This window comes from Sus scrofa, chromosome 13 (assembly GCF_054392235.1).
Source record: "Sus scrofa isolate SSC_HxYL_T2T_F1_AM1 chromosome 13, Sscrofa_HxYL_maternal_Yorkshire_Landrace_v2.0, whole genome shotgun sequence".
Taxonomy (NCBI): Eukaryota; Metazoa; Chordata; class Mammalia; order Artiodactyla; family Suidae; genus Sus; species Sus scrofa.
Window position 1 is genome coordinate 196,427,210 of NC_139395.1, and position 27,917 is coordinate 196,455,126.

A 27,917-nucleotide genomic window follows, 5' to 3' on the forward strand; every position below is an offset into this window, starting at 1 on the left:
CATTATTTCTTTGAAAAGGAAGTCCTTTCAAATCATGTCACTATTTAAGGAGTAGATATCTGAGCTGAAACTTTGACATATTTACTGTTAATTTTAAGTAAATTAGGAAAATCAAGGTATGGAACTTCGGCATGTACGGTAAATGTAATTATTTTCTCCCTGGTAGGATTTTGAGGCTTATGAATATATAGCAGGTTCTATAACCCATTGGTCCCTGATTCTAGTAACACGGAGGATATGATACATGTTCAGCAAATACATGTAACTGAATAGGCAATATGTATATAGTGCAATTCTATATTAGGAGAAAGACGTGTGGTTTAGTGAAACAGATTTAGTCATAGTACAAAGCCTCAGAACTGATGACTTTAAATGATCTTTAAATTGACAGAAATGCAGAACACGGCAGGTTAGAAATGATGGGATGATAACTTAAATTTGATTATAGCAAGATTGTGCTAAGCAGCTGTTGAGATTGCATAATGATATGTGAGTTTCTCATCAGGTCTGTAACATGTTTCCACTAATACAGACTAAGAATGTCTGGATGAACTAAAATTATCCCTGTGGCTTTTGCATAACATAATTAGGTCTTGCTAATGCAAGGTACTTGTACTAAGTGAAAAATGACATTTTATAAGCTACAGAAATGGCTGCACAATCAGTTGAACTAAGGACAAAACATGGGTGCCCATATCAGTAATGCAAAAGAAAAAAAAAATCATCTATTTTTATTATAGAGAATTTTCAGAATGCAGAGTCTTGTTTATGTGACGGGCACATGAGGGATGGTTTCAATTATGCTGACCCTCCTCCTGGAACTTGTGCACCAGGTGTCCAGACCACAGAATGCAAAATGCCATCTTAGTCTGCTTTATGTAACTACAGTATTGAGATCAGCCTGTCTTTTACGTGGCTGATTGCTATTTAATTCCAGAGAACTTCTCTTTAAACACAGCAACCCAACAACAACAAAAAACAAGATAGCACTCCTTTTCGAGCCTCCTGCTCCTTCCTATCACCTGGGAAGAATGGATCTGTCTGATAACTTTATTCTGCTGGGTTTATTAGTAGTAGTCATCATCTGTTTTTATAAAAGCTATCCTGGGAGCTCCCGTCGTGGCTCAGTGGTTAACGAATCTGACTAGGAACCATGAGGTAGTGGGTTCGATCTCTGGCCTTGCTTAGTGGGTTGAGGATCCAGCGTTGCCATGAGCTCTGGTGTAGGTTGCAGACGCGGCTTGGATCCCATGTTGCTGTGGCTGTGGTGTAGGCCGGCGGCTACAGCTCTGATTAGACTCCTCGCCTAGGAACCTCCATATGCCATGGAAACGGCCCAAGAAATGGCAAAAAGTCAAAAAGTCAAAAAAAAAAAAAAAAACTATCCTAAAATATCTAATGGGACTCTTTCTGTTGACTAATAAAAGCCAACTAAAACTATGAGTGCAAATTATTCATGTTCATTCTTATGACTTGTTTATTTAAGGATTTTAAAGTAACTGTGATGTGGTAAAAAAAAAAAAAAAAAAAAAATTGTCAAAAAATGGGAATTCACATTCCAGCCCTGAAGCCTGTGACATACTATCTCCAAGCAAGTTTGCTAACTTCCATGAGCTTAGATTTATCATCAGTAAAATGCAGCTAATAATTCCTACCCTGGTGGGCTGTTGAGAGCATTAAATGAGGTCATTACATGAACCACGATCTTAAGAATATGCTGATTGAATCTGCTTGTGAGAAATAATGTCCAAGGAATCTCTTAAAGAATATAAACTAGACGATATGATATTTTTGAGGAAAGTACTATATTTGAAACTCTCTTTTATTTATAAGATTGTGAATTTATCTTTAATTATGGAATAATTCTTTTTCTTCTTTTCATCTCCTTTAACTGAATTATTTAGCTCTCTCTTCTCTAATACTCTGCCAGAGAGAAGGTGAATTTTTTTAATATTTATATCATACTTCTAAAAGTATTTCTCAATTTTTTCTTAAGCCCCTTCTTTTTGAAGATTTAGGAAAAGTTTTTCTTTTCTTTTCCATGATCATATTTCACATTTAGTATTCCTGCCTTTATTTTATTAACTGCATTTGAATAACCTGGTACATAGGCCCATTTCCTTGCCCTTACTTTTTGTAAATAAGGATTGGCTTAGATGTGTAGGTGATTAACAGAATCCAGATATGTATATTACTAGGTCTTTCCTTCTATATATTTTTTTTTCTTCTTCTTCTTCTTTTAATCTTTTTAGGGCCGCACCCACAGCATATGGAGTTTCCCAGGCTAGGGGTTGAATCAGAGCTGCAGCTGCTGGCCTACACCACAGCCACAGCAATGCTGGATCCTTAACCCATTGAGCAAGGCCAGGGAACGAACCTGTGTCCTCATGGATGGGATCCTTAACCCACTGAGCAAGGCCAGAGTTTGAACCTGTGTCCTCATGGATGCTAGTCAGATTCATTTCCACTGAGCCATGACGGGAACTCCTATATTTTTTCATAGAAAGCAAAATATAAACCTCTCAATTAGCAAATCATCAGGATCCTCATCATCTCTCCTTCACCATCTAGTCCCTCCAGCACCCTCATGGAAAATAAGTCTTTAAGATGTAGCCAAAAAAAAAAAAAAAAAAAAAAGTGGGAGTTCCCGTCATGGCGCAGTGGTTAACAAATCCAACTAGGAACCGTGAGGTTGCGGGTTCGATCCCTGCCCTTGCTCAGTGGGTTAACGATCCGGCGTTGCCGTGAGCTGTGGTGAAGGTCGCAGACGCGGCTCGGATCCCGCTTTGCTGTGGCTCTGGTGTAAGCTGGAGGCTACAGCTCTGATTCGACCCCTAGCCTGGGAACCTCCATATGCCGTGGGAGCGGCCCAAGAAATGGCAAAAAGACAAAAAAAAAAAAAAAAAAGTGTGAGAGCTAAATAGTAGCATACATTTGGTCACTGAAACTTTCTTAACCATTACTACCATACCATTTTATTTCCTGTCAGAAGTTACAGTGATGTAGATATAACACCAATATTTGTTTTCCACCATACTGTATTGATTTGGCACATTCCACGAACAGTCTAAGTTAGATAAAGTGCTAAAAAAGAAAAGAAGACCCATTTATTGAACAAATAGCAAATATATTGCAAACTATTATGAGAAATGAAGAACTATTATTCTTTTCAGTAAGTTTCATACTTAATCTTTTATGATTAAATATCATTTGAAGTAAATTATTTTACCTTTTAAAAACACATTAACACTTATTAGTAAATTAAGATGAACTTAATGTCATTAAAAATACTTTTTTTACCCATGCTGTAGTTAAAGGGAAGTTTTATTTAATGAATTATCATCCTTAACCAAAGACCTAATGTTCTATTAATCAGTTGTCCTCACCTATTGTATAAATTGATAGGTGTTAAAGAACTGAGATCATCAAAATTTACTTGGGTCATCAAAGAATTATTTGAGAAGGAATTCACATTATTATAGTTTAAACACATTTAAGGAGTAGCTCTTTAACTAGGCTTTATAGTTAATTATCACTGTTACTATTCCAATTTGGAGACTGGGAAACCGAGACTGAGAAAGACCAAGTGCCTTCTCAAAGTCAGTTTTCCAAGCCCATTGATCTTTGTAACTATACCCCAAGAGGAAGAGAGTTCTAAGAAAAACTAAATTTGATCCTTTTTCAGTCTGAAATATACCAGAAATTCTTTTTGCCTTAAGAGATTTTTCTCTGACACTGAAGAACTTAGAATGTGATATGCTTAGCATATGAGATCTAGTGATATGCTTTCACTAGACTTATTCTTGAGGGATATTACTTAGAAATAAAGTTAAATTAACATTTCAAAGAACAAAATAAATAACTGATACTTACATAAGTTTACTACATTTACATAGTATGGATATATCAAAATGTTAACATTCTCATTTTATTAGATGTTAATATTTTCTCTGCTTCATTATTTCTAACAACCTTGTAAGAAACGCCACCGTTTATGCTTCCTCTTGCAGAAGTGGAATTGCTAATTAAAAGCTGAATTTTAAGATCACCCTTCAACAATTTTCTTGACAGGTTATATTTCTACCAACAATGTCCTTAGGTCTCTCTATTAAGAGAAAATGCAAGACATAGTTCAATATATATAATTAATTATATGTATGTTAAAAACTACATATGTTATTGTGTAACATAATAACTTGAATGATGTACATTAAACTCTTTCTTCTGGAGAAAGGAATAAAATGGAACCAAATGAGGAAGACAAAATGTTTATATCAAATATGTGTGTATTGTTTGAATCTTTTACAAACAAATGAGTTTATACACTGTGTGTATTTAAAAAATGTGAGACTCAAATGTAATTAGTATAGAGGTACAAAATAAACAGTATGAAAGTATCAGATCTAAATTTCAGAGCTGTGTTATAATGGCATTCTGATTCAAATATGTTGGGGTATATTTTACAGTCTGAGACACCTCATATGTAATAGAATATGAATTTATTTTTGTAGGTAAAAATGGTGAAGTAATAAAATTATCTGTTTCCAGAACAAATCATTTCCATCTGTACCACTGGCTAAGTGTAGTTCTGACTCAACCACATTAATAACATTACATATGTTTTTAGAAATCATTCTTTGCTGAAGACCTGAAGGAATTTACAGGCTTTGCCTATGGTTAGTTTTGGCAATAAGAAACAAGACAGCTAACAGAACTTTAAGCTGTATCTAGAAAGAGGACCAATCGAATTTACTGAATATGCAGTTCATTTTGGTTGCTTTCCTTCTCCCTAAATGCTGAAGTTCAAAGTTTAACTTGGAGTTGTTTTCTCAAGTTTAGCTATAGCCAAAGTCCATGAAATGGCTTGTGTCTGTCAATGGTTGACCTAATAGATTTGTCCTCTGTTGACATTTTGTTCTTTTCAAGCTAGACTGTTTATATAAAACAGGTATATTATTTTCAGTGAGTTCTACCTTAGAATGGGATTAGAAAATAAATCATGATGAGTTGGAAAAATTATTTATAAATATTAGGTTTGGGTTTTTTTTTTAATTAGGGTTTTGGGAAAAATCATTTGTTCAGTAATTAATTTAATCTTCTTCTTTATTCATTCCTGAAGGCATGAGTCATATATTAAAAGCCAAATCATGTCAGTAGGGTGATAAATACAAGACCAGTATCAGAGTTCCTGCTGTGGTACAGTGGGTTAAGAATCCAACTGCAACAGCTCAGGCCACTGCAGAGGCCTGGGGCTCATTCCCTAGCCTAGCATAGGGGGTTAAGGATCCAGCATTCCTGCAGGCGTGGCATAGATTTCACCTATAGCTCATATTCAATCCCTGTCAATCTTTGGCCCAAGAACTTCAATATGTCTCAGCTGTGGCCAAAAAAAGAGAACAAACAAACAACAACAACAACAACGACAAAAGACCTGTATAGTGAGGTGAGAGGTATGAAATCAGTGAATTCCTTCAAATATTAGCGTTACTTATCTGAGAACTTAGTACAAACATGAGTAAAATAACCAGGAAGAACCTCTTCCATGAGAACCATCAAGGGATAGTCATTCAAGTGAGGAGGCTTCAGCAGGATCTGGATGGATAGAGAGGAGATTATTCATGGGTAGAGATGGGGCTATATTTTTGATAGGATATAGTTTGAGAGGAGGAAAAAAAACATCAACCAGGACTGGCATACGCTACTGCTAGAGCACATTGGTAGGGTTTGGTGAGAGGAAGAATGAAGATAGGGCAATAAATCAGGGATCAGATCTTGGGAATGATCAGAAGCCACACTCAAGTCCATGGACTATTTCCTTTGGGCTGTGAAGAATTTTTTTTAAGCGTTTTCAGCAGGAGAATGACTGAGTTGTATAATTTCGAAAAAGATCATTGGAGGCAATGCTGAGGAGGAATAGGGGAAGCACAACAGGGAAATTGAAATGATTCATGCCATTGAGACATGAAATAAGGCCAGAGTGCATTGGGAATGGGGAAGTGTTGATGCAGGATATGTTGAGAAAGCAGTATTGGCAAGAGTGGGTCAGTGATACAATTTGGAAGATGTGGAAAATACAGCAGTAAAGGTTGATTCTCAGGCAAGTCATTAATCAATGAGTGGATAGTGATGCTACCCACCAGTAGGAATAGGAGGGGAGGTTTGGGAGTGAAGGTAAGGAGTTTTTAGCCACAATTTGAAGTCTGTGCAGGATCACGTTGAGATGCCAAGTAGCCAGTTGAATATGCAGAACTACAGGTCAAAATACAGGAGTGGATTAGAGATATAGATTTGTTGGTCATCAGCAGTTCATAAATGGAGTGTTAATATTACAGTGAAATGTTGAGAGGAGGAAGAAGAAAATTAGCAACAGCAATGAGCAGAAACATCATATTTAAGTGGAGAAGGAGCCAGTTAAAAACAGTTGCCAACATAACCCATAAGATGCCACAACTAGGAGCTTCTTGGGGACCTTTGGAAAGTCAGTTTCAGTAATGCAGTGTAAGTGGAAATACACAGTCGGTATACCGTAGTAGAACTGAAAATAAATGAAAGAGTTCAAATGCACAAGTTCATGTTCTTTTTTGAAGAGCTTAGCTGTGAAAAGGAGATGACATTAACTAGAGGGGTTCACAGGGTAGAGAAATGTATTAATTGTCAAAATAAGAGATATATAAGCGTTACTCATGATGTGTGAGAAAAGAGCTGGTGGAGAAAGAGGTTGAGAATGTAGATGTGGAATTAGCATCTCAACACGAGGCAGCAGAAATGGAAAGCTGGCCATTGCCCTTATTATTAAAGGAAACTGTGGTTGATAAATCAGAAATTATGGTATTTGACAGAACATCTTATTTACCACAACTTATATAACAAGTATTTTTAAACCTACATACTCAAAATGGCCAAAATAGTAGTCTTCCCTCCCATTCTCCTTCTGCTCCACCACGGACCAGTATGTCTGTCTCGCCCTAAACCTGTTTAAAAAAGCACTGCGGTCTACCTCACTGCTCAAGCCAAAAACCTGAGTCATTCTCTACTCCCTACATAGTTCATTCTCCAGACATCTCCACTGCATCTGCTTCTTTCATTTTCACTACTGCATTAGAGTTGCAAGCATCACTGCCTTATGCTCACCCTACAGATGCTCTTCTAACTTTTCTCCTAGCTTATCTAGGGCCACCCAACTCCTGCATCTGTTCTCCACTTTGGAGCCAGAATAATGCCATTAAAAGGTTAATTGAAGTTCCCTTCATGGCTCAGCGGTTAACTAACCCAACTAGGATTCAAAAGGATGTGGGTTTGATCTCCAGCCTTGCTTGGTGGGTTAAGGATCTGGCGTTGCTGTGAGCTGTGATGTAGTATGCAGACACAGCTTGCATTGCTGTGTCTGTGGCATAGGCCAGCAGCTGCAGCTCTGATTTGAACCCTAGCCTGGGAATTTCCATACACCAAGGGGTGTGGCCCTAAAAGGAAAAAAATAATAGGTTAATTAAGTCATGTTATTCTGGGGCTTAAACTCTCCCTAACTCATAAGTGGGCATGAGTAAATGATACTACTGTCATCATTATCAGGATTTTTCCTTCCCCTTTCTCTTTTAGTGATCCCTTTTCCTTCTTTTAACTCTAGATAGCAAAGACGTTATTTAAAGAAATTGATCATCTATTTCAAACATGTAGTAACTGATAAACTTGCAGCAGATAGAGTTAACATCAATGTGTCTGTTTCTATCATAAACACTTGGCCCTAATTAATGACTTGTTTGAATGGAAATGAAACATTGTTTCTATAACTTGTTTCATTGACCCTTCAATTCCCAGTCATAAATGGGATAATACTTAGAAAAGATAATCTTGGACATTTTTTCTAACCAGATAATGGAGAATATCAATGCATGCACCATTTGTTTCAAGGAGATAAATAAGAATGAAATTTTTAAGTAGAGCAAGACATAGAACAAAAGAGGGACACTGATATTTGATATTTGGAAAAAGTCAAGCTTCAAAACCAAGATTCATATAATGGAATGAAAAAGGAAAAAGAGCATAACATAGGACAACAAGCTCTTGAGATTTTTCTTAGAAGTGTACTAAATTTAATTCCAATAATGAAAAGCACTTCAGAAAAATCTACAGAAATCTCACTTATTGGAAAAATTTACTCCAAGGGGGGTTGGATGACATTGGCCAAAGATCATGGTTACAAACCTTGGTGGTGGTGCATTTCATTATGATTTCTAAATGTTATAGTTCTGAAAAGATAGTATCTTTAAATGATGGGGCTGTTCACTAGAAACAGAAGACACAGATTTCAAATTCAGGCATCTGTAGTGAATACATACATACATTACATAGGTAATAACCTATATTATTATAGTATTTTATATATTAGGATATTTATATGTAGGATTTTATATATTAGGGTTTTTTTTTGTAATATCTTCCATAAAACTCTTTATACTCCTATGTCCTAGGTGTGTGAGAATAAAAGAATCATTTAGCTGTGAAGTTCTGGAAGACAGGGAACTAATAATGAAGAGTATTAACCTGCTTCCATTCTATCAGTAATCAAGTATGTGACCATGAGCCAGGCTCTGGTCTTGTCACCTCTTCTTTAAAATGAAGGGAACAGTGCTTCTTAAGCTTCCTGTAATGGGTTTGTTTTGCAAGTTTGTTTATTTATTCATTTATTTATTTTTGGTGAAGCAGTTCATTAATTTAGTACACCGAATAATGTCATAGTAAGAGAGTTTACAGGGAATCTGAGGATTAACTGCTAAAAGAGAAGCATTCCTAAATGACCTGTAACGATAGCCACAGTCACAGTTCTTGGACTGTCTATATCAAGGGAACCTAAACAATAATAATTTTTAAGTAAACATTCTGCATATCCCTGTGTTCATTGCTTTAATTTTAGACAGAACTGTAGTTGTCAGCAGAATTTAGGCATGTATTTAGGGCTTATTTTGGGCTCTTATATTTCCAAAGTCATTAAGATAATACAACGAAACAGGAAAGTTGTTACTTGTATTGATAGGAGGCATGAAAATGCAGGAGTGAGAAAGTGATTTGGTAGTTTAGAAATTCAATCTTTTAGGTCTAAACCATGTCATCCTATTTTGTAAATGCTTGCTATAAGCTGAACAGTGAACTCCTTGATAAATATGAAGCAGTAGTTAAATGAGTTGCAGAACAGATCTTAAGTTCTTTATTTTGTTCTTCCATGTGGAATCTATTTACTCATTTGCACTTGTGGAACTTTTTAATCCTTCAGAGTGCTTTTAAGCTTCATACTGAGTCTGGAGATTGAGAGAGATTCAGATCAGTAAGCAAATAAAAGATTCTCTTTAAAACATTCAATGGGAAAAAATGTGTTCCTTTCAATTTTTGAAGGATTTATCTTTGCACAAAATGTCTATCTACATATCAAAGATGTTCAGATGGTTAGCTAAGTATTTTGTAGGATAAATATATTTCAAGGGTTAAAACAAGAATACTCATTGGAAACCAAGTTTGGCTCATAATAGAACTGCATTCTAAAATCTTGGTGTCTTGCTTATATTTGAATTCTAAATCAGCTTTATGGAGTGAAATATACCTTAAATACTTTAATAAAGAAAGATCACTAGAATTAAGTTGCATAAAGCTAAGTACTTTATCTTTTTTTTTTCATTATCCAGTGCCCAATTCAGTGCCTGGTGTATATCAGAGCCTTAATAAATGTTTTAAAATAATACCATGGAAAAAGATAAGCTAAAGCCTGGAGATTTAACATCTGGTCTTTAGTAATATCCCTAAGCTAAAATCTTAGCCAGGCCATTTCTCCTTCATTGGGTCTCATTTTCCTAATCTTTTAAAAAGAAAGTTTTTTTTTTTGATTGATGAATGATATTCTGCTTTTATAAAAGTCCTTGGAAATTATAGCATATATCTGAATAAACTTGTAATCCCTACCTTAATATAAATATTTTTCAACAGGTGATATAATGAGCCAAACTTATTAATTAGCTCATCTAGAGCATGGATGTAAAATTTTCATGATATATATTTTGTCTTATCACACTAAAACACCTTAGTACAATTTTCACAGAAAGTTTGCATAAAAAATAAGAACATAGGAGTTCCCGTCGTGGCGCAGTGGTTAACGAATCCGACTAGGAACCATGAGGTTGCGGGTTCGGTCCCTGCCCTTGCTCAGTGGGTTAACGATCCGGCGTTGCCGTGAGCTGTGGTGTAGGTTGCAGACGCGGCTCGGATCCCACGTTGCTGTGGCTCTGGCGTAGGCTGGTGGCTGCAGCTCCGATTTGACCTCTAGCCTGGGAACCTCCATATACCGTGGGAGCTGCCCAAAGAAATAGCAAAAAGACAAAAAAAAAAAAAAAAAAAAAAAAAAGAGCATAGTAGTATATAGTCTCTTGACTTTAAGGGAAGTATCAAGTCAGGGTCAGAATGAATTATTATTATTATTATTATTTTGCTTCTTAGGACCATGCCTGTGACATATGGAAATTCCAAGGCTAGGGGTCGAATCAGAGCTGCAGCTGCCACCTACACCACAGCCACAGCAACAAGGGATCCAAGCTGCATCTGCAACCTACACCACAGCTCATGTCAATACTGGATCCTTGACCCACTGAGCAAGGCCAGGGATTGAAACTGCATCCTCATGGATACTAGTAGGTTTTGTTATCACTGAGCCACAACACGAACTCCCAGGATGAATTATTTCTTTTATCTGCAGCATGGTTCCTATAGGTCAAGGCTGAGATTGAAGGTAGGCAGGCTGGAGCGGTGCACTAAGGTACGTGAAAGATGGTGTATGAATAAATAAAAGGGCAAGATACTTCCTGAGTTTAGACAACATTCATAATAAATCAGAATCCTAAGTCTGAGTGTATCCTTGCGGAAATATGGAATAGGTATGAATCAAATATCACATGGAATTAATATGTTACAAAGTGATGTATAAAATATGTTATTGATCCTCATCAATCACTCTCATTTTCAGATCTTTTGGAATATTACTGGGATAACTGTCCAAATGAAGTTCCAAGTACTCTATACAAATGGTAAGTAGAACTACTTATTATATTGCCATATTTTTCCATTGGTGATTAATATAACTTCTAAATATTGAAATGAGAAAAATGAATTACTCTTCTTCCCTCATTTTAAGTCTTTTTTTTTTTTTTTTTGTCTTTTCAAGGCCACACCTGTGGCATATGGAGTTTCCCAGACTAGGGGTCAAATCAGAGCTGTAGCTGCAGGCCTATGCCACAACCGCAGTCACAGCAATGCCAGATCCCAACCGTATCTGTGACCTACACCACAGCTCTCGGCAACACCGGATCCTTAACCCACTGAACAAGGCCAGGGATCGAACCCGCATCCTCATGGATGCTAGTCAGATTTGTTTCCACTGAGCCACAATGGGAACTCTTAAAGTCTTTTTTTAAAAGGAGAATGTGGAGGAGCTTGCTTTTATTTTTAAGTTATCATACAAGAATGTAAACTTGAGGACCACTTATAACTCTGCTTTAAAATCTGGAATAAAGTAATGTCTAGAAAATAAAATAATAGATCTGCTGCAAGCAAATATAGGTAGATAGGATTATATATAGAAATATACATAAAAATTCTTTTTCCAAATAATTATGTTTATGTTCTCATATTAAAATTATAAAATTAATTTGTGGGCTTCAGTAGATGTGTAATTTGCTTTAAAATGCTATTGAGGAGCTCCCATTGTGGCATAGCAGAAACGAATCCATCTAGGAACCATGAGGTTGCAGGTTCCATCCCTGGCCTCGCTCAGTGGGTTAAGGATCTGGCATTGCTGTGGCTGTGGTGTAGGCCAGCAGCTGCTGCAGCTTTGAGTCAGCCCCTAGCCTGGGAACCTCCATATGCCACAGGTGCAGCCCTAAAATTAAAAAAAAAAAATTAAAATGCTATTGAACTCTGTACCTCATACATTTTGACATTTGGATAAACTTACTTTGGAATCATCTTCATTAAGAGCTTATTTCCTCAAGTTTTGAGATGAGAGAAGTGAAGTCATTATTATTTCTCTCGTTCATAACAACTTGACAGGGACTAAGAACTGTCATCTTTGAAACTTGCTGCTTAAGTTTGTGACCAACATACTGTTAGCCCGTTTGGTTCTTGGTCCTTTAACACTCGGATATAAAGGACATGTCCAAAAATACTGGTAGTTCTACATCTGACTTCATGACACAAGCAAAGTGCTTTAAAACTGTGCTTAGTTTTTCATTACACATATTACATTCACAATGGATAGATGTTAAATGAAAAAGAATTCAAAAAGAACAAAACAACCATATTTTTACCACCTCAGCATAACCAGTTAACCCCTTGTATAAATTGGCGAATGTCTTCTGTATATGAACACACAGCTTTTTGCAGAATTTTGAAAAATGAGAGTGATAACAACATAAAATTGAGGTTCATCTCATTGCCCCAAATGACTCTGAAACTTGGGTTTCAATGACTCGTGACTTTGGGCAAATTCTTTACTCTCTGGGTCTTCTTCTCCTCATTGGAAAATAGAGCTAATAATCCATACCTAATTGGTAAGTTTTTCTTGAAGATTAAATAATTTAACACAGATAAAATACTTATAACAGTGCCTAGATATTGCAGACATATCCACTATGTTTCATTTTTTTTTTGCAAAGTCAGATAAACAATATAAATTTGTACATTTATTTTGTAACCTGACACCTCATTTAGCTCTTTATTAGTTGTAATTTCAGTTAGTTCTTTTGTGGTTTTAGGCTGAAAATCCCATTATCTGCAAATACTAATGATTTAGACAATGTAATATTTTCCTTTTTAATATCCCACACACTTTTAAATTTTGAGTTCACCATTGTCTCAACTACAGCTTTCAGTTCAATATTAAATAATGAATAGCTTCTTCCTAGTTTTATGGGGATGACTCTCATGATTGGTATTTAAATATGATATTCTTTTTCATGTTAATAAGTTATCTTATTCTTGGAGTTCCCGTCGTGGCTCAGTGGTTAACGAATCCGACTAGGAACCATGAGGTTGTGGGTTCGATCCCTGGCTCATGGGTTAAGGATCTGGAGTTGCCATGAGCCATGGTGTAAGTTGCAGACACAGCAGCTCGGATCCCACGTTGCTGTGGCTGTGGCTGTGGCCAGTGGCTATGGCTCCGATTAGACCCCTAGCCTGGGAATCTCCATATGCCGCAGGAGCAGCCCTAGAAAAGGCAAAAAGACCCAAAAAAAAAAAAAAAAAAAAAAAGTTATCTTATTCTTAATGAATTGAATTAGATTATCAGAAATTTATGTTGATGCCCTTTAAATCTCGAGGTATATAAATACCTATTGAATCTGTTGAGCGGATGATTCGGTTTTCCTCTCTTGCTTGGCCAGGTGACTTGGGAATATTATGTTATCCTTGAATAGCTGGAAGCTTATTCTTTTATTATGTAGTTTTGTTCCATTTTTTAAATTTATGCAGAAATTTGAAAGAATACTCAAAAGTGAGGGTGGTCTACTCTATTTTTTGTTGTTTTCCATCCTTTTGGAGCTGTTAATGAGGTTATATTCATATTGGAGTCTTTATAATATTCTCTGTGGATATATTATCTCCTTTCTAATTTACTAATTCTGCTGAATACCGAGTCTATTTCTCACTCCATTTTTTAAAATTCTGAGATTTACTTCCATCACAATTTCTCTAAGTGTATCCTGGGTTATTTATGATAAGATTTTAATATAATCAACTTTTAAAACATTTTAAGAATATTTTAGAACAACACATAATCTATGGATTATTTTAGTTGTCCTATTAATTTAACATAAATAATTGCATTGTTCAAGTTTCGTGTTCTTATATGCTGTCTACTGGACAGAGATGAGGCTAGTTTGTACAAATTCTTGCACAACCCAAGTGATTCATTTGGGTTTATACTCTAGGTGTAAACAAAAGCTGGTGGGTTATATGAGTTATACCTATTTAGGAATAATAAGTGTATAATAAGTGATACTTATTTAGAAAAGTGAGTCTTTTGGGAATGAAAAAGTTAAACTTCCGTGGGGATAACACAGGGCCAGAGATAAGAATTTAAAAATCTATTTCAATCCAGCATTAGGATCTTTTAGGAATCCGATCTTTAGAGATATCCTATTGTTTAAGAAGGAGGTGTTTAATGTCCTTGTACTTTCCAAAGGCTGTTCCCTCTGTCTTCTACTTTTCCTTCATGCAGGACACTTACTCTATTAGATTTTCTTCTGAGTACATTGAACCCATGACGATAACCTCCTAAAAGTATAGTATAATGGCTTTGCAGTGAGTTCTCTTGCTTTCTTCCCTTTTCTTTTTAACAATTTGACTATAGCTTGTAAAAGCCAAGACAAATTTCCACCAGAATTTGATATTCAGCATTCATCCAGCCATTCATCAAACATTTATTGAAAATCAGCTATGCCTTAGGCACTATGCTTAAGAAGTCAAAAATTCTGTCTCTCTAGCACAGCTAAAATTTTTAACCTCTGTACTAAAAAGATCTTAATCTTCTGTTTGAACTCCCCAAGGTTCAGTATCTCCAGCGGAGTTTGTATATCTTTAATTTGATAACCTGAAGATAGCCAAAACTTTAGACAGCTCTGTCTTTATCTCTCAACTGCATTCCTACCATTCTTGTCCTGATTGACGATCGATAGTAACTTTCTAGGCTTTCAATGTAATAATCTTTATTGGATTATTTTATGCTAAAAGTCTTTATTCTGTCCTATCCCTAACCAACATTCATCAAAATTCTATTCATCACATCTTTACATTTTAGAACCACAAAATCTGCTCCTTTGTGATTTTTAACAAGCTCTTAAATATTTCTGTGTTGCTCCCTCTTTCCTCCACCAACCACAATGCCAAGATTCTTTCTAAAATTTATATGAAATCAATGACTTGGCATTGCTTGGAGGAAAAAGCTCACTCCTCAGCTTGCCATTTGCTTTTCTTTACAACTTGGTACCAAGTTCATGTCTTCTCAATTTAACTACCTTCCCCTCTCCCCAATCCCATGACTTCCATCATATTGGATTGCTGTGTATTATGGCTTATTAATATTTTAATATATCGAACACACGTGGGTATTCAAATGGTCTTTGTTGGTCATTATTTTGAGAAGACTCTGGTTTATAATAAGCAGAATCTTGTGGTCTTCTAGATGGGTCAGACTGAAGAGATATTTTTAATTTGGTAACATAGAGAAGCCTTTAAAGTTTTATATTAGGGAATACCATGGAAAGGGGAACCGTATATGTGATTTAGAAATGACTTAGTCTAGGCTGTGTTTTCTGGATGTTAGATTGAGGCTTGAAGTATCAGAGATGTATTCAGTATTATAATTACAGTTGTTCAATACTCTGAGATTGACTGCTTCCAAATAACTATACTCCTGAGTAACTATACAATTACTTTAAAAAAATTAAATTAAAAAAAAAAAAGAGTTTAAGAGACACGGGATTTCCCATCATGGCTCAGTGGAAACGAATATGACTAGCATCCATGAGGCCACAGGTTTGATCCCTGGCCTCACTCAGTGGGTTAAGGATCCAGCGTTGCCATGAGCTGTGGTGTAAGTGGCAGATGCAGCTCGGATTTTGCGTAGCTGTGGCTGTGGCATTTCATTTCAATCCCTAGCTTGGGAACCTCTATATGCTGCAGGTGTGGCCCTCAAAAAAAAAGAGAGACACAATGAATTGTAACTATTGTATGATATGAGTAGATTATTCTAATTTGGTACAAAATAGTTGTATATATATGCTGCCAAATAATTCACCTTCAAGACTATGTCATTATGATTTTTTCCTGATGTTCATATTGAAGTATTTATGATTATGTAGTTTTCAGTGTTTTTTGTTATGAAGCATGTATTGCATATTCATTTTATAATTCAAGAGTAGAGCTGAGTTGGCTAAACATGGGAGAGTCATAAGGATGTCATGGAAAATCTGAGATGGAGAGACTGACATCAGATTGAATTAATTTAGCAGTTACTTCACACAACTTGTCTCAAATAGTTGTTTTTGTTCTGCTTGTCATCATCATATGAAAAGCAGCCAAGTTAGATTTTTCTTATGATATTTTTGTTTAGTTAAAAATTTTGAACCTGGGAGTTCCCGTTGTGGTTTAGCAGTAATGAACCCATGAGAATTCAAGTTTGATTCCCTGGCCTTACTCAGTGGGTTAAGGATCCAGCATTGCCATTGAGCTGTGGTATATGTCACAGATGTGGCTTGTATCTGGTGTTATTGTGGCTGTGGTGTAGGCCGGCAGCTGAAGCTCTGATTCAAATCCTGGCCTGGGCACTTCTATATGCCATAGGTGTGGCCCTAAAAAGAAAAAAAAAAAAAAAAGTTTGGTCCAAATGTTAAGTTCCTGTAGTATCCTTTTAAAATTTTGACTGGTTGGAATCACTTCTTTCCAAGTGTCAAGGTTAGTTATTTATTAGTGTGACATGTAGTATATTCTACACACATTGTCAATGACATAGTCTTAGAACTTATGCTAAATTTTTGACTATTTCAATAATTAAGAAAACTAGATTGAATGTACTATGTTTACACTGATTTAGCCACCATTAATGGCACTCATCAACTACTTTGTATATGGTAAATTTATATTACTCAGCCATATGTGTGTGTGTGTTTGTGTGTGTGTATGACTGAGTAATATTCCATTATATATATATTATATAATATATACATCACTTCATCTTTATCCATTCATCTGTTGATGGACATTTAGGTTGCTTCCATGTCGTGGCTATTGTAAATAGTGCTGCTGTGAACACTGGGGTGCTTGTAAATTTTTGAATTATGGTTTTGACCAGATATATACCCAGGATTGTGATTGTTGGATCATGTGTTAACTCTCTTTTTGGTTTTTTAATGAACCTCCATACTCTTTTCCATAGCGGCTGCACCAATTTACATTCCCACCAACAGTGTCTTCTGTATTTCCATACAAACTTAAAAATGCTTTGTTCTAGTCCTGTGAAAATGCTTTTGGTAATTTGATAGCGATTTCATTGAATCCAAAGATTGTCTTGGGTAGTATAGTCATTTTAACATTGATTCTTCCAATCTAAGAACACAGTATATCTTTCCATCTGTTTGTGTAGTCTTCAATTTCTTTTATCAGCATCTTACAGTTTTTGGAGTACAAGTCTTTTGCTTCCTTAGGTTTATTCCTAGGTATCTTTTTTTTTTTTTTTTTCTTTTCCCTTTGGCCCTGACTGCAGTGTGTAGACATTCCTGGGTCAGGCATTGAAATCACACCACAGCTGTGACAAAGCCAGATCCTTAACCTGTCAGGCCACCAGAGAACTCTGACATTTTTATTCTTTTTGATACAATAGTAAATGGCTTAGTTTCCTTAATTTTTCTTTCTACTCTTTTGCTGTTAATGTATAGAAATGCAACAGACTAACTCTTAAAGCTTTTTATCTTCTCACATGTCATTGGCTGACACAAATCATATGGAGATATCTAATTTAAAGAGATGAGAAAGTTCATTCCAACTAAGTGCCCAGGAGTAAGGAAAATTGGAGTATTTGTAACTGAGTTCTAGTGATATCACAATCATATTCTGTTGGATAAAATACTTTTAGGGATGACTTATTTATGATCCTGGATGACAGGATATCTTTTCTTCTCAATATAACCTTGTATTATAAGGAAGGTAGAATATTATCACTGTTTCTTTTCAGAGTAGCTGAGAATCTGACTGCCTGGACAGTGTCACTATATATTCACTGTTAATAAGAAGGGTACTGGGGTTTATTTTATCTTTACAGAATAACTGCTTTTCCATACAGTCCATTGATAGGAATCCTGTACTGTGTTCTGCTGCTTTACATTTTCCAATTCTTTGCATAACTGCCACCTATTTTATAGTCAAATAAAGAACCAATTTATGATAGGCATACATTTGGGGTTTAAAAGTGTAGATTTATAACTATAGCTATCTGTGTTTTCTATATTTTCTTTGCATAATTTTTTAGCATAAAAATTATTTGAGCTTTCTGTTCATCTTTAGATGTTCACTTAGAAAATTATATTCTATTGGAGTTCCCGTCGTGGCTCAGTGTCTAACGAATCCGACTAGGAACCATGAGGTTGCAGGTTTGATCCCTGGCCTCGCTCAGTGGGTTGGGTACCCGGTGGTGCCATGAGCTGTGGTGTAGGTCGCACATGGCTTGGATCCCGCATTGCTGTGGCTCTGGCGTAGGCCAGTGGCTACAGCTCCAATTCGACCCCTAGCCTGGGAACCTCCATATGCCATGGGAGTGGCCCTAGAAAAGGCAAAAAGACCAAAAAAAAAAAAAAGAAAAAAGAAAATTATAGTCTATTAAGTAAGAAAACAATGCAAACCATTGTCATCAGGGTGCCACTGAGATATCACTGTGGATAATGTTATTGTTTCTTAGTAAGATTTAATTTTAGTTGAAACTCCAATGTTTCAACAAAAAATATACACAAATGTATATAAAAGAACAACCTGCTAGTGGATAGTTTCTTAAGAAACAGGAGAAAAGTTTCTTCAATATGCAAACTTAGCTGATGGAGTTATTTATAATTGTACTTCAACTGAAATATTGGTATTTACTTGTTGATTTATTTCTAAATTTTAATGAGTCAAAAGACCTAATGAATCAAACATGATTTGTAATTAGGTATATATATTTTGATAAAAAGCTATAAGTATGAACTTAAAAACTTAGAGATTATATATGAAAGCTGTGCAAAAATACATATGGGAAGATAGCTTTGTAGTGTATCACGTTTTTCATATTCATTTTCTATAACTTTGTAAAGAATCTGTCAAAGGAGGGGTGAGTCAGGGTTTCCCTAAAATCACCACTCTAATTTCCCTAAAAACAGTCAAGTTCAAAACCACTATCTGGGCGACCAAACATTTTCTTTCAAATGAAACATGTGAGTTCCATTCTATTCTCTTTATTAGAGATCTCCATTTTGTAAAGTGCCTTATTATGATTTTTTTTTTTGGTTTGGGACTCAGTTAAAAATAAAGCAGTTTATCATCAGTGTGAGGCAGTGACAAGACAATGATCCTTATCTCATGCACCAGAGCAGCCTACTGATACATCATTCTGCTGCCAACATGGTGGATTATTAGAGGGCACCCTCCCCGGGCCTTTAGAAATATTAACAGCCAAGATTTCTGACATATAAAGTCCCAGCCATTGTGTGCTCAGAAATCTGACTGCATCGTGATCCAACAGTGGAACTAAACCTTGATGAATAGTCTAGCTCCATTTCCTCTTCTTTCTGTAGGGTCTAAGTTTCTCCCACCTATACCCCTTCCTTGCACTTATCTCTGAAATCTGTGGGAGATCACTTCCTCCCATGGCTAGCCAGCAGGGGGGCCCATGTTTCCTTGTTTTGGAGCTGCAGGGTACGTGTTCTACCCTGTTTACAGTCAGCGGGGGGCCCTTCTTCTTCCTTATAGCTCTCCTTTTCATCAGCACAAGGGGAGATTCAAAATCAGAAATGATCTTAATTAAATGTTTTCTGCATAGAAACACCCATTCCACAACCAAAGTCTTTGGAAGCCTTTGGAGGTGTTCCTCCCAGCTTCTGCCTTGGTGAGACTGCAGGCAATGGACCTAATCACAAAGGGCAAGGATAAATATTTATCAGGACACAAAAGAGGTTTAGAGGACCTCCATTCATTTCATTTATGTTTTTTTATTGTGAATGTGTTTAACCATGTGAGGTGCTATCAAAAGTGACAGAACACGGTAAACCAGCTATGATGGAAAAAATAAAAATCACTTTTTTAAAAAAGTGACTGAAACATTCTCCTCTATACATTCCATGAAATTATCTTCCCTAAGAAAATTATAAAAATGATTTTAAACATCCAGAATAAATACTTAGAGAATATTGCTTTTAGGGTTTGGGTTTCAAGAATATCTTGTGATACCATAAGTTATTGTATTACCTATCTTTTAGAGGAACTTATAGGTTTATTAGCTTTGTAATATGAATAATTACAGATATGAACCATTTTATACTTCTTAGTGGTCTATAAATTTTATGAGGAACTAATGAAAATATAATCAGATTTTAGTTGGCTTGATAGAGACTCTTAAAGACAAAATCTTTATTTTTCTGTTTTTAAAATCATATAATTAAAGGTATACAATTCAAATGTAAACTCAACAATGACTTTTTTGAAAATATGAATAGAGTAAAATTTATATTTGATTAGCTGTAAAAATTCTCTTCTTCTATCATGTAAAAAACAGTCATGATTAGGGGATAGGACCTAATTAGTAGATTATTCACAAGTTTTAACTGAATAGATCTTTTTAAAAAATTATATGAGGCATTTGAAATAATTGTTTATGTAGATACCAAAAGAATTTAGCAATTAATCTTATTCATTAAAAAACACATTTTCAAGAGACAGTTAAGGGAAACTAAAATTTAAACAGAAAATTTTATAATTATTATTTGTTTTAAGAAGACTTTTATTATTCTAATGAAATGGAAATATCCACCACTATAAGTGAAATGTTTTATTTTGATGAAATGCAATTTTCATTTAGACATAAATTATAATTTTTAATTACAAATACTCCTTATAATTTTCATATTTTCACTTCCTTGGATCGTTATTCATTGATTCAACTATCACATTAAGCAATAAAGCACTATTTTGAAGTAGAATTTACTACAAAATGTTGTATTAACAATGAAATAATCTGTTGAAGAATTGTGAATATATTTGCGTGATTTTTCTCCTATTTTTTGAATGTTTTTCAGGTGAAGAACTTGTTTCTTTTTATAAAGCATAAATTGATGGAATAATAGCATGCTTAAATCATTATGAACTTTTACACTTGGGTAGAACACTTTTGCAAAATTCAGATTCTTTTAGTGATGATATAATTTTTGAAATAACGATTTAATGTTTACACAGTGACTACTGTGATGGCTTCAAGTAAAGATATTTGGTCCTGTGGATTGGGGGTTGCTTTTTGTTCAAAAGGCATTGTAATATGTGAATTAGACATGCTTATTTTATATTCTAATTTGGTGCCTATAAAGCCTACCTTTGTTTAATTCTCTGCTCTCTGAGGTTTTCTCAGGGGGCAAAGAAATAGAAAGTCACTCCTTTAAAAGATACGTTTTCTTACAAGAATAAAACACCTTTTGAAATGTTAGTGAGGTACTGGTATTTTAATGCTCTTCATGGTTGTTTTTCTGATTTAAAAGAAATTTTAATTAAAGAACCCTGATTATTTTTTTCTATTTCAAAAGCAGTTGATTTTGAATTAAAATTAAATATATTTGAATCTGCACTTTGTACTACTACAAAAGGAAAGAAATGGTTATAATTATTGTATCTGCACATTTTTTTTTAAATGTAGCTTCTTGTTTAAAAGGACCTATTTCCAACCATAAGAAGTTGGTTATTCTGTGTGCATTTATCAGACAAGCCTCATATGACTTCTTGTGTCTCTTAAGGAAGTCCATATATAATAGATAAAGGATCCAAGAATACAAACCTAATGAAAAACATGCTTTTGTTGAGATGGTTTCACTCCAGTAACCTCGGAAATGTTGGCAAGTAATTTGAGTTCCAGTGATAAGATTCTGTTGCTGCCAGCGATGGTTCTGACCATTTGATAGGTTGAGTTTTTATAAGAACAACTTACTGTTTATAGAACACATAGGTCTTAGGGGATATATTCCTTCCCACAAGTTTAGATTTTGTGTGTGCATTAATAAAATGGCTAATTTCTGTTTTGGAAGGTGATGATAAACTTTGTAAATAATTTTTAAAAATATATATTTTTTTAAAAAAGGCTATTTTAGCCTTCTAACTTGTGTCTTCTATATCCATGTAGTATTGCTGAATTACTAAATATGCTTTTTCTTTTCCTGTTGGAAATTTAAATTTTCTTAAATCTTTTCTGCTCCAAGTAAAAGTAAGTAAAGCTCATTAAAATATGGTGTTTCAAAAATAAAATTTCCAAAAAGATCCAACTTTTAAGTTCTATGGCTACTTATAAAAATTTCCATGAACTTACTTTGTGTTACCGATAATTTTGTGTAGATAATTAATGGCTAAAATTCATACATAGTCAAAAAAAGAAATTAGCTGAATAGCAAAATGAGAATAGCCACAAATAAAAACTGGTCTAGCAGGTTTCCATTGCCCAGCTAAGAATGTGAGCTGCCACTAAATAGGGACGGGGAACATGTCATTTAACTCTTTGAGGTCTCACATTCACCACCCAAAAATAAGAGGATTGGATAGAGAAAGTCACTGTACCATTTTATAATTCCAGATAGCACTCTGCAACATCAAGTCTGTTACTTCTTCATATTATGATAGAAGACTTCAAAATGTTAATAACTAGATTTGGTATGAACATATATGTTAAACAGGGATTCTTTTAATTTTTTATTTTGAAAATAATAAAAAATTAACCATGAAGAGTAATTCATCATGTTAATATCACAATTCACTATGTTAATATCACGTGGCACAATTTGATATTTTGAACTTAATAAATGAAATGCAAAAGTCCACATCATTTTAGTTCTATCATGTAAATGCTGTAACAATCCATGTCTAGATTCAGACAAAATTATTTTCAGTAGTATTCAGTTTTTCAGATGAAGAAAAGATCATAGCAAAATTCAACTTATAGCAATCTTAAAAGTTTAAGCTTCATTGCTCTTTTCAAGGATAAATTTTTTTTTACTCTCAACCTAAAAGCATTTATTTTGCTTAATAAGATGGAATTTAATTAAAAGTAGTAATAAAGAAACATAGTTATCTTTTTAAAAAACATTGTTATTCTTTGCCCAAAGATGTACCATCTTGTGTCAAATCAGAAAGCATGGACACAATTAATGGTATATGTAACATAGTAAAATGCATTTTCAAGGCTGATTCAAGAACAATTGAATAGATTATCATGAAACTTCCTATTGCTTATTGATGCTCAAGCTACTTAGTTACTACTTGAGGTAGAATTTGGTTAACATCACTATATAGAGCTATGCTGTCATATTTAAAAATGCATTTGTGGTAATAAAATGAATTTCACATGGCATAACTTTCATGATAATCTATTCAATTGTTCTTGAATCAGCCTTGAAAATGCATTTTACTATGTTACATATACCATTAATTGTGTCCATGCTTTCTGATTTGACACAAGATAACTTTCTGAGGGATTTAGGTAGGCTCTATGGAAACCTCTCAAGAAAATAAAGCCTTTTACCACAGAGTAAGGTTTTTACATCTCTATTGTGGGAATGTAAAAATGGATAGCAAGTATATGACAAAGAAAATATTTGTGATGGGGTGACTTTTTAAAAATTTTCTAATTCACACCAGAAAATCTATATCTGGTAGTGTTATCTTTTGTCACTTGTAAAAGTGTTATCCCTTTTGATACAATGAAGATGAACCTTTTCCCTATGATTTTCAAATAGTTTACCAGTTTTATATGTTTGCCATTATCTATTTCTACATGCTTTACATGCAACTGTCACAAAATATGTTTTTTAATAGAGTATAATTTTTCAGTTTTTTTCACAGTTGTTCTGACTTATTTGCTGATTTACTCTAGATTTTTTAAAAAAATGGATTTATAAACCTAAACCATCCCCTGATTAGAATTTTCAATTTCTTCCTTTGCTCAACACAGGCAGTATTATGCATGTAATTTATTAGTTTTTACATTTTGATAACATTTATAGCCTGATATAATTAACTCTTTTATTTTATTACTTAATGAAGCAGTAAGTTTGTACAGAAAGAGAACTGCATTTTTTCCCCTACTGTATATTCACAGTACCTAGAGTCTATGTATACTATGTATGCTCTACATATTTGTAGATTTCATTTTTTCATTTTCATTTTTTCAGTCCTTTGATTTTTTTTGTGTGCACAATTTGTAGCAGCAGTTGGAATGAAACTTCTTTGCTTTGCAATCTCTAAGATACTTCTCAAGCAAGCTCTGTGTTACTAGTGAGACTAAAATTTATTAAATGAAAAAATTCTCTTTCAGTCTTCAGATAGCTCATGTTCTTGCCTCTATAACTCAGCCAAATTATATTGGATATAATCATCTATTTTAAAAAAATAGCAACAACACAACCTATGGATTTAAATGAAGGACCTTATCTCACTATGCCACAGTATATCATGGCTGCAAATATCTCAGATAAGATAATACATTAGGCTTCTGCTTTGTAGGGACATTAGCATTAAAATTAAATATGGAAGAAATTGAGTGTGAGTGTTTGATGGGAGTCCCAACATTTATGCCAAGCATTTAAAGATATTGCTAGAAGTCAACTCTAAATTGTAAATCAAGAGATTTAGTATTCTACTGTGTCCACTGCAGTAGAGCTCCTCAAATGAAAGAAGGTGCAAGAATCATACAGAACGAATTATTTTAAAAACAGAATCCTGAACTCACCCCTAGAAATGGAGATTTTTAAAATAAATCTAAAGTGTGTCAAGGATGAATTTGCCATTTCTTAGCAAAAACCCCAAGTGATTTTTGACGTAGACCATGTTTAAAAAGTACTGTTTAGAGCACACATTTTAAGAAAAGCATGTCCTTTTTATTATTAAAAAGTCATGTCTTTTATCCAGCAAAAAATAAGTCATTTAAAGGAATCTGAAGTCTCATAAAAGTATATTATTTGTTAAGGAATAGCGTCTTTGAAAAACAGAGATTTAATGACTGCCATATTGAGCCTGAGCACTAGTCTGACAGCATCTCTTTGTCATTCTGCTACTATTTTAGAATGTGCAGTTTTCTGGGGTGATTCATGTTTTAATCATACGTTTCTGCTAGTACCATAAACAACAGAAGTGTTACAGAAATTTGAGGTTCTCCTCGAATCTAGATTGTATCTCCCAGACTCCCACTCATATAAAAAAACACACAAAAGTTTTTCAAACTGGTTGTTCCACTTTATGGTTCAGAAATTATGATTGCAATAGCTAGAACGCAACTAGCTATGCAACTGTAGAGACATAATATTTTAGAACTTAATATTTTAGAACTCTGATGCCTCAGAGAATGTTGATCAGCCCCTGTCCTATACATGAATTTCCTCTTTGGTAGAAAGCTGGGCGTATATGATGTTCTAAAATATCGCTAAGAGCAGTACTGAATTATGTTTAAAACCAGTTTGCAGTTAGAAATGTGTGTGCAAGTAACAGAAGATCTTACTTCGGTGGCCTGAACGGAAGCATAATTACTTGTCTCACAATATAAGAAGTCAGATTAGGCCATAAGTAGGGCTAATATACTCCAGAGGTTCAAGGATGTGCTTTAGATTCCAGGCTCTTTCCCTCTGGCCATTGGGGCCTCTTACCCTCAAGCTGCTCTTGCCATTGGTAGATGATTACTACATAGCAGGGCCCAGCAGCCTCATGTTGACTGTCTAGGAAGGAAGTAAAGAAAAACAGGCAAAAAGTAAGACTATGCCATTAAATTGGGAAAGGATGTCTGCTTCTACCTACACCTGACCATGATATGCCAGAACTGTGTCGTGTCACCTGCTCCGGCTTCATGAGAAAATGAGAACTTGAAGAATTTTACTTGAGCACACTGATGCCCCAAACTAAATCAGGGTTCTGCCAAGAAAAAAGTAGGCATTTATATTGTGTTGGCAACTGAAATTGTCTACTGCAACTAGTGTTATGTGTAAAGGAAAAATGTATCCCAAAGCCTCAGACTAATTGGTATAATAGTCATAAAGATAGAATTCAGTATTTGCTTCTCATGTGCAGCATTAGCTCTTTGGCACACTGTATTTATTATTTAGAAGACATAGTCATAGAATGGATGTGTGTATGTGTAGCTGAAGCCCTTTGCTGTAAACCTAAAGCTAATGCTACATTGTAAATCAACTATACCCCAATAAAATATCAAAAAAAAAAGAGACAACATAAGTCATATGTTTTCCTGATGCTGCTCTCACCCATGCATGGCAACCTGTTGTAAAGGAGTCTAAACTAAAAGGAAAAGTGAGAACCTCCAGTTAAATCCTGAGAGCATAATGGTGGATGAAATGTGGTGACAAATCCACACAAACATCACAGCTTTCATTATTGGCACATCAGTGCAGTAGCAGTCAGCAAGAAGGTGATCCCTGTGTAACTGATCTCTGTGCGGTTTTTATCCATTTAAATATACGACTGACTTTGAGGAAGTCCTGAAATTGCAACCACTCCACCTCTGAGTGACTCTTATATTTTATCCTTCATCCAGCAGCAGACAGGAATTCAAATGCTAAAACATGAGAATCCTCAACTGCCTTTTCTCCTCACAACTGCAGTAACCACTGGCACCTCCAATACTTAAGTTTTTCTGGAGTGGTCTGGAGTGAAGGTAAGGGAGGTGGCATGGAAACAGAGCTCACTATTCACTGACAAAGCTTCTTCTGTCGGTTCAGAGGGGTCGGCCACATGCAGGAGTGAAACCTCTTTCTGTGGGCCTACGGGAATTCAGATGAAATTGAAATGATTCAATTCCAAATTGGTAATTATCTTTTATGCCATACTTTAGCAACTTTATAGGTCAAGGTGTTTTGTTTTGCTTTTAATTTTTGTGCTGAATCCTAGAAAGAAACACACCTGTGCTATGTTGAAAGCATACCCTTATTCTGAGGAAAGTAATGGAGAAATACTCTCGAGAGATTTTCTACTATAAAATGTAAAAGTAATTTGGCAGGATGCACAAATCAACATTACTCATTAAATATATTACACAACAGTCCTAAATAGTTAAATAGATACTAGTAAAATACTTTGGAATATATAATATTCACATTTTTCATGTACCCTAACCATATTTTATAGAAAAGGTGAATTTAAAAAAGAGTTCAAAGGAACATATAGTTGGAATATATGCACAAGGTCTTAATGGAAAATGAGAACAATAACTGTGGAAAATACAACAGATCATTATGAAGATTTCAAAAGACCTCTTGTCTATGTTAAACAAAGAATCCATTTCATAGTTACATATTTACATTAGAAAATGGAACAGATGATATTATTTTTCCATTGCTCCAGTAATTTCTTTTCACTTAATTGATTTTTTTTTTTTGTCTCTGCTATCAGTTTGTCAGATAGCATGTGGTTTATTACTTTTATGGAGCTCAAATTTTCTAATGTGAAAGTTGGATGTCTTTGCTGTAACTTTATATCATTGTATTTCAGACATGTAATATAGATAAATGTGTGTGTTTTTACATCATTATGTTTTTTGCAACCTGAATCAGTACTTTATACAATAGCTTTAGGTATTCTGTAATTATCATTTGGGCTGGAAAAGGCAAGCGTTTTCACTTGGACACATTTTAACAATCATTTTTCAAATACATATAGTTGTACAGATCCCAGGGTTCCCAGATTTCTTCCTAAGCAGCTCCTATAATATAAACAGACTAGACAAGAGCTATTTCATGGCACAACTGCATAGCTTTTATTATGTATTTCAATCAATGATTTGAAAAAAGCATTTTGAAGTTTAATTTAAAAACTCTCTCATCATTGTAGTAGAGCAGTTCCAGCAATTTTTCTTCATCTGATTGTCATTACCTAATGCTAAGCCATCCCCCCGAATAATAAGGAACCCCTGGGGATTGCATTAACTCTTGAGGCTCTGTGTGATATCAGGGCTAGCAGTCTGAGGAATAAGGAGCAACCACTAAAAGTATTGGGGACCAACTGCTGAATAGCAGTTTTTTCAAACTCATGTCAATTCTGTGATTTGTGAAGAGTGCTGAAGAGCTCATTGTCATGCTGTGTGTTGCAGAAGTGTAGCACTGTCCTTAGTGTCTATG

At 34.8% G+C, this 27,917-nt stretch overlaps 1 protein-coding gene across 1 annotated transcript in view; it reads left to right on the plus strand.

The window, feature by feature from the left end:
* LOC106508546 (uncharacterized) overlaps positions 1-27,917 on the plus strand; it is a 498,796-nt gene that overhangs the window by 195,860 nt on the left and 275,019 nt on the right. The window contains exon 3 of the mRNA XM_084991761.1: positions 11,003-11,063. Coding sequence (XP_084847887.1) covers positions 11,003-11,063 — 61 coding nt within the window. The remainder of the gene's footprint in view (positions 1-11,002; positions 11,064-27,917) is intronic.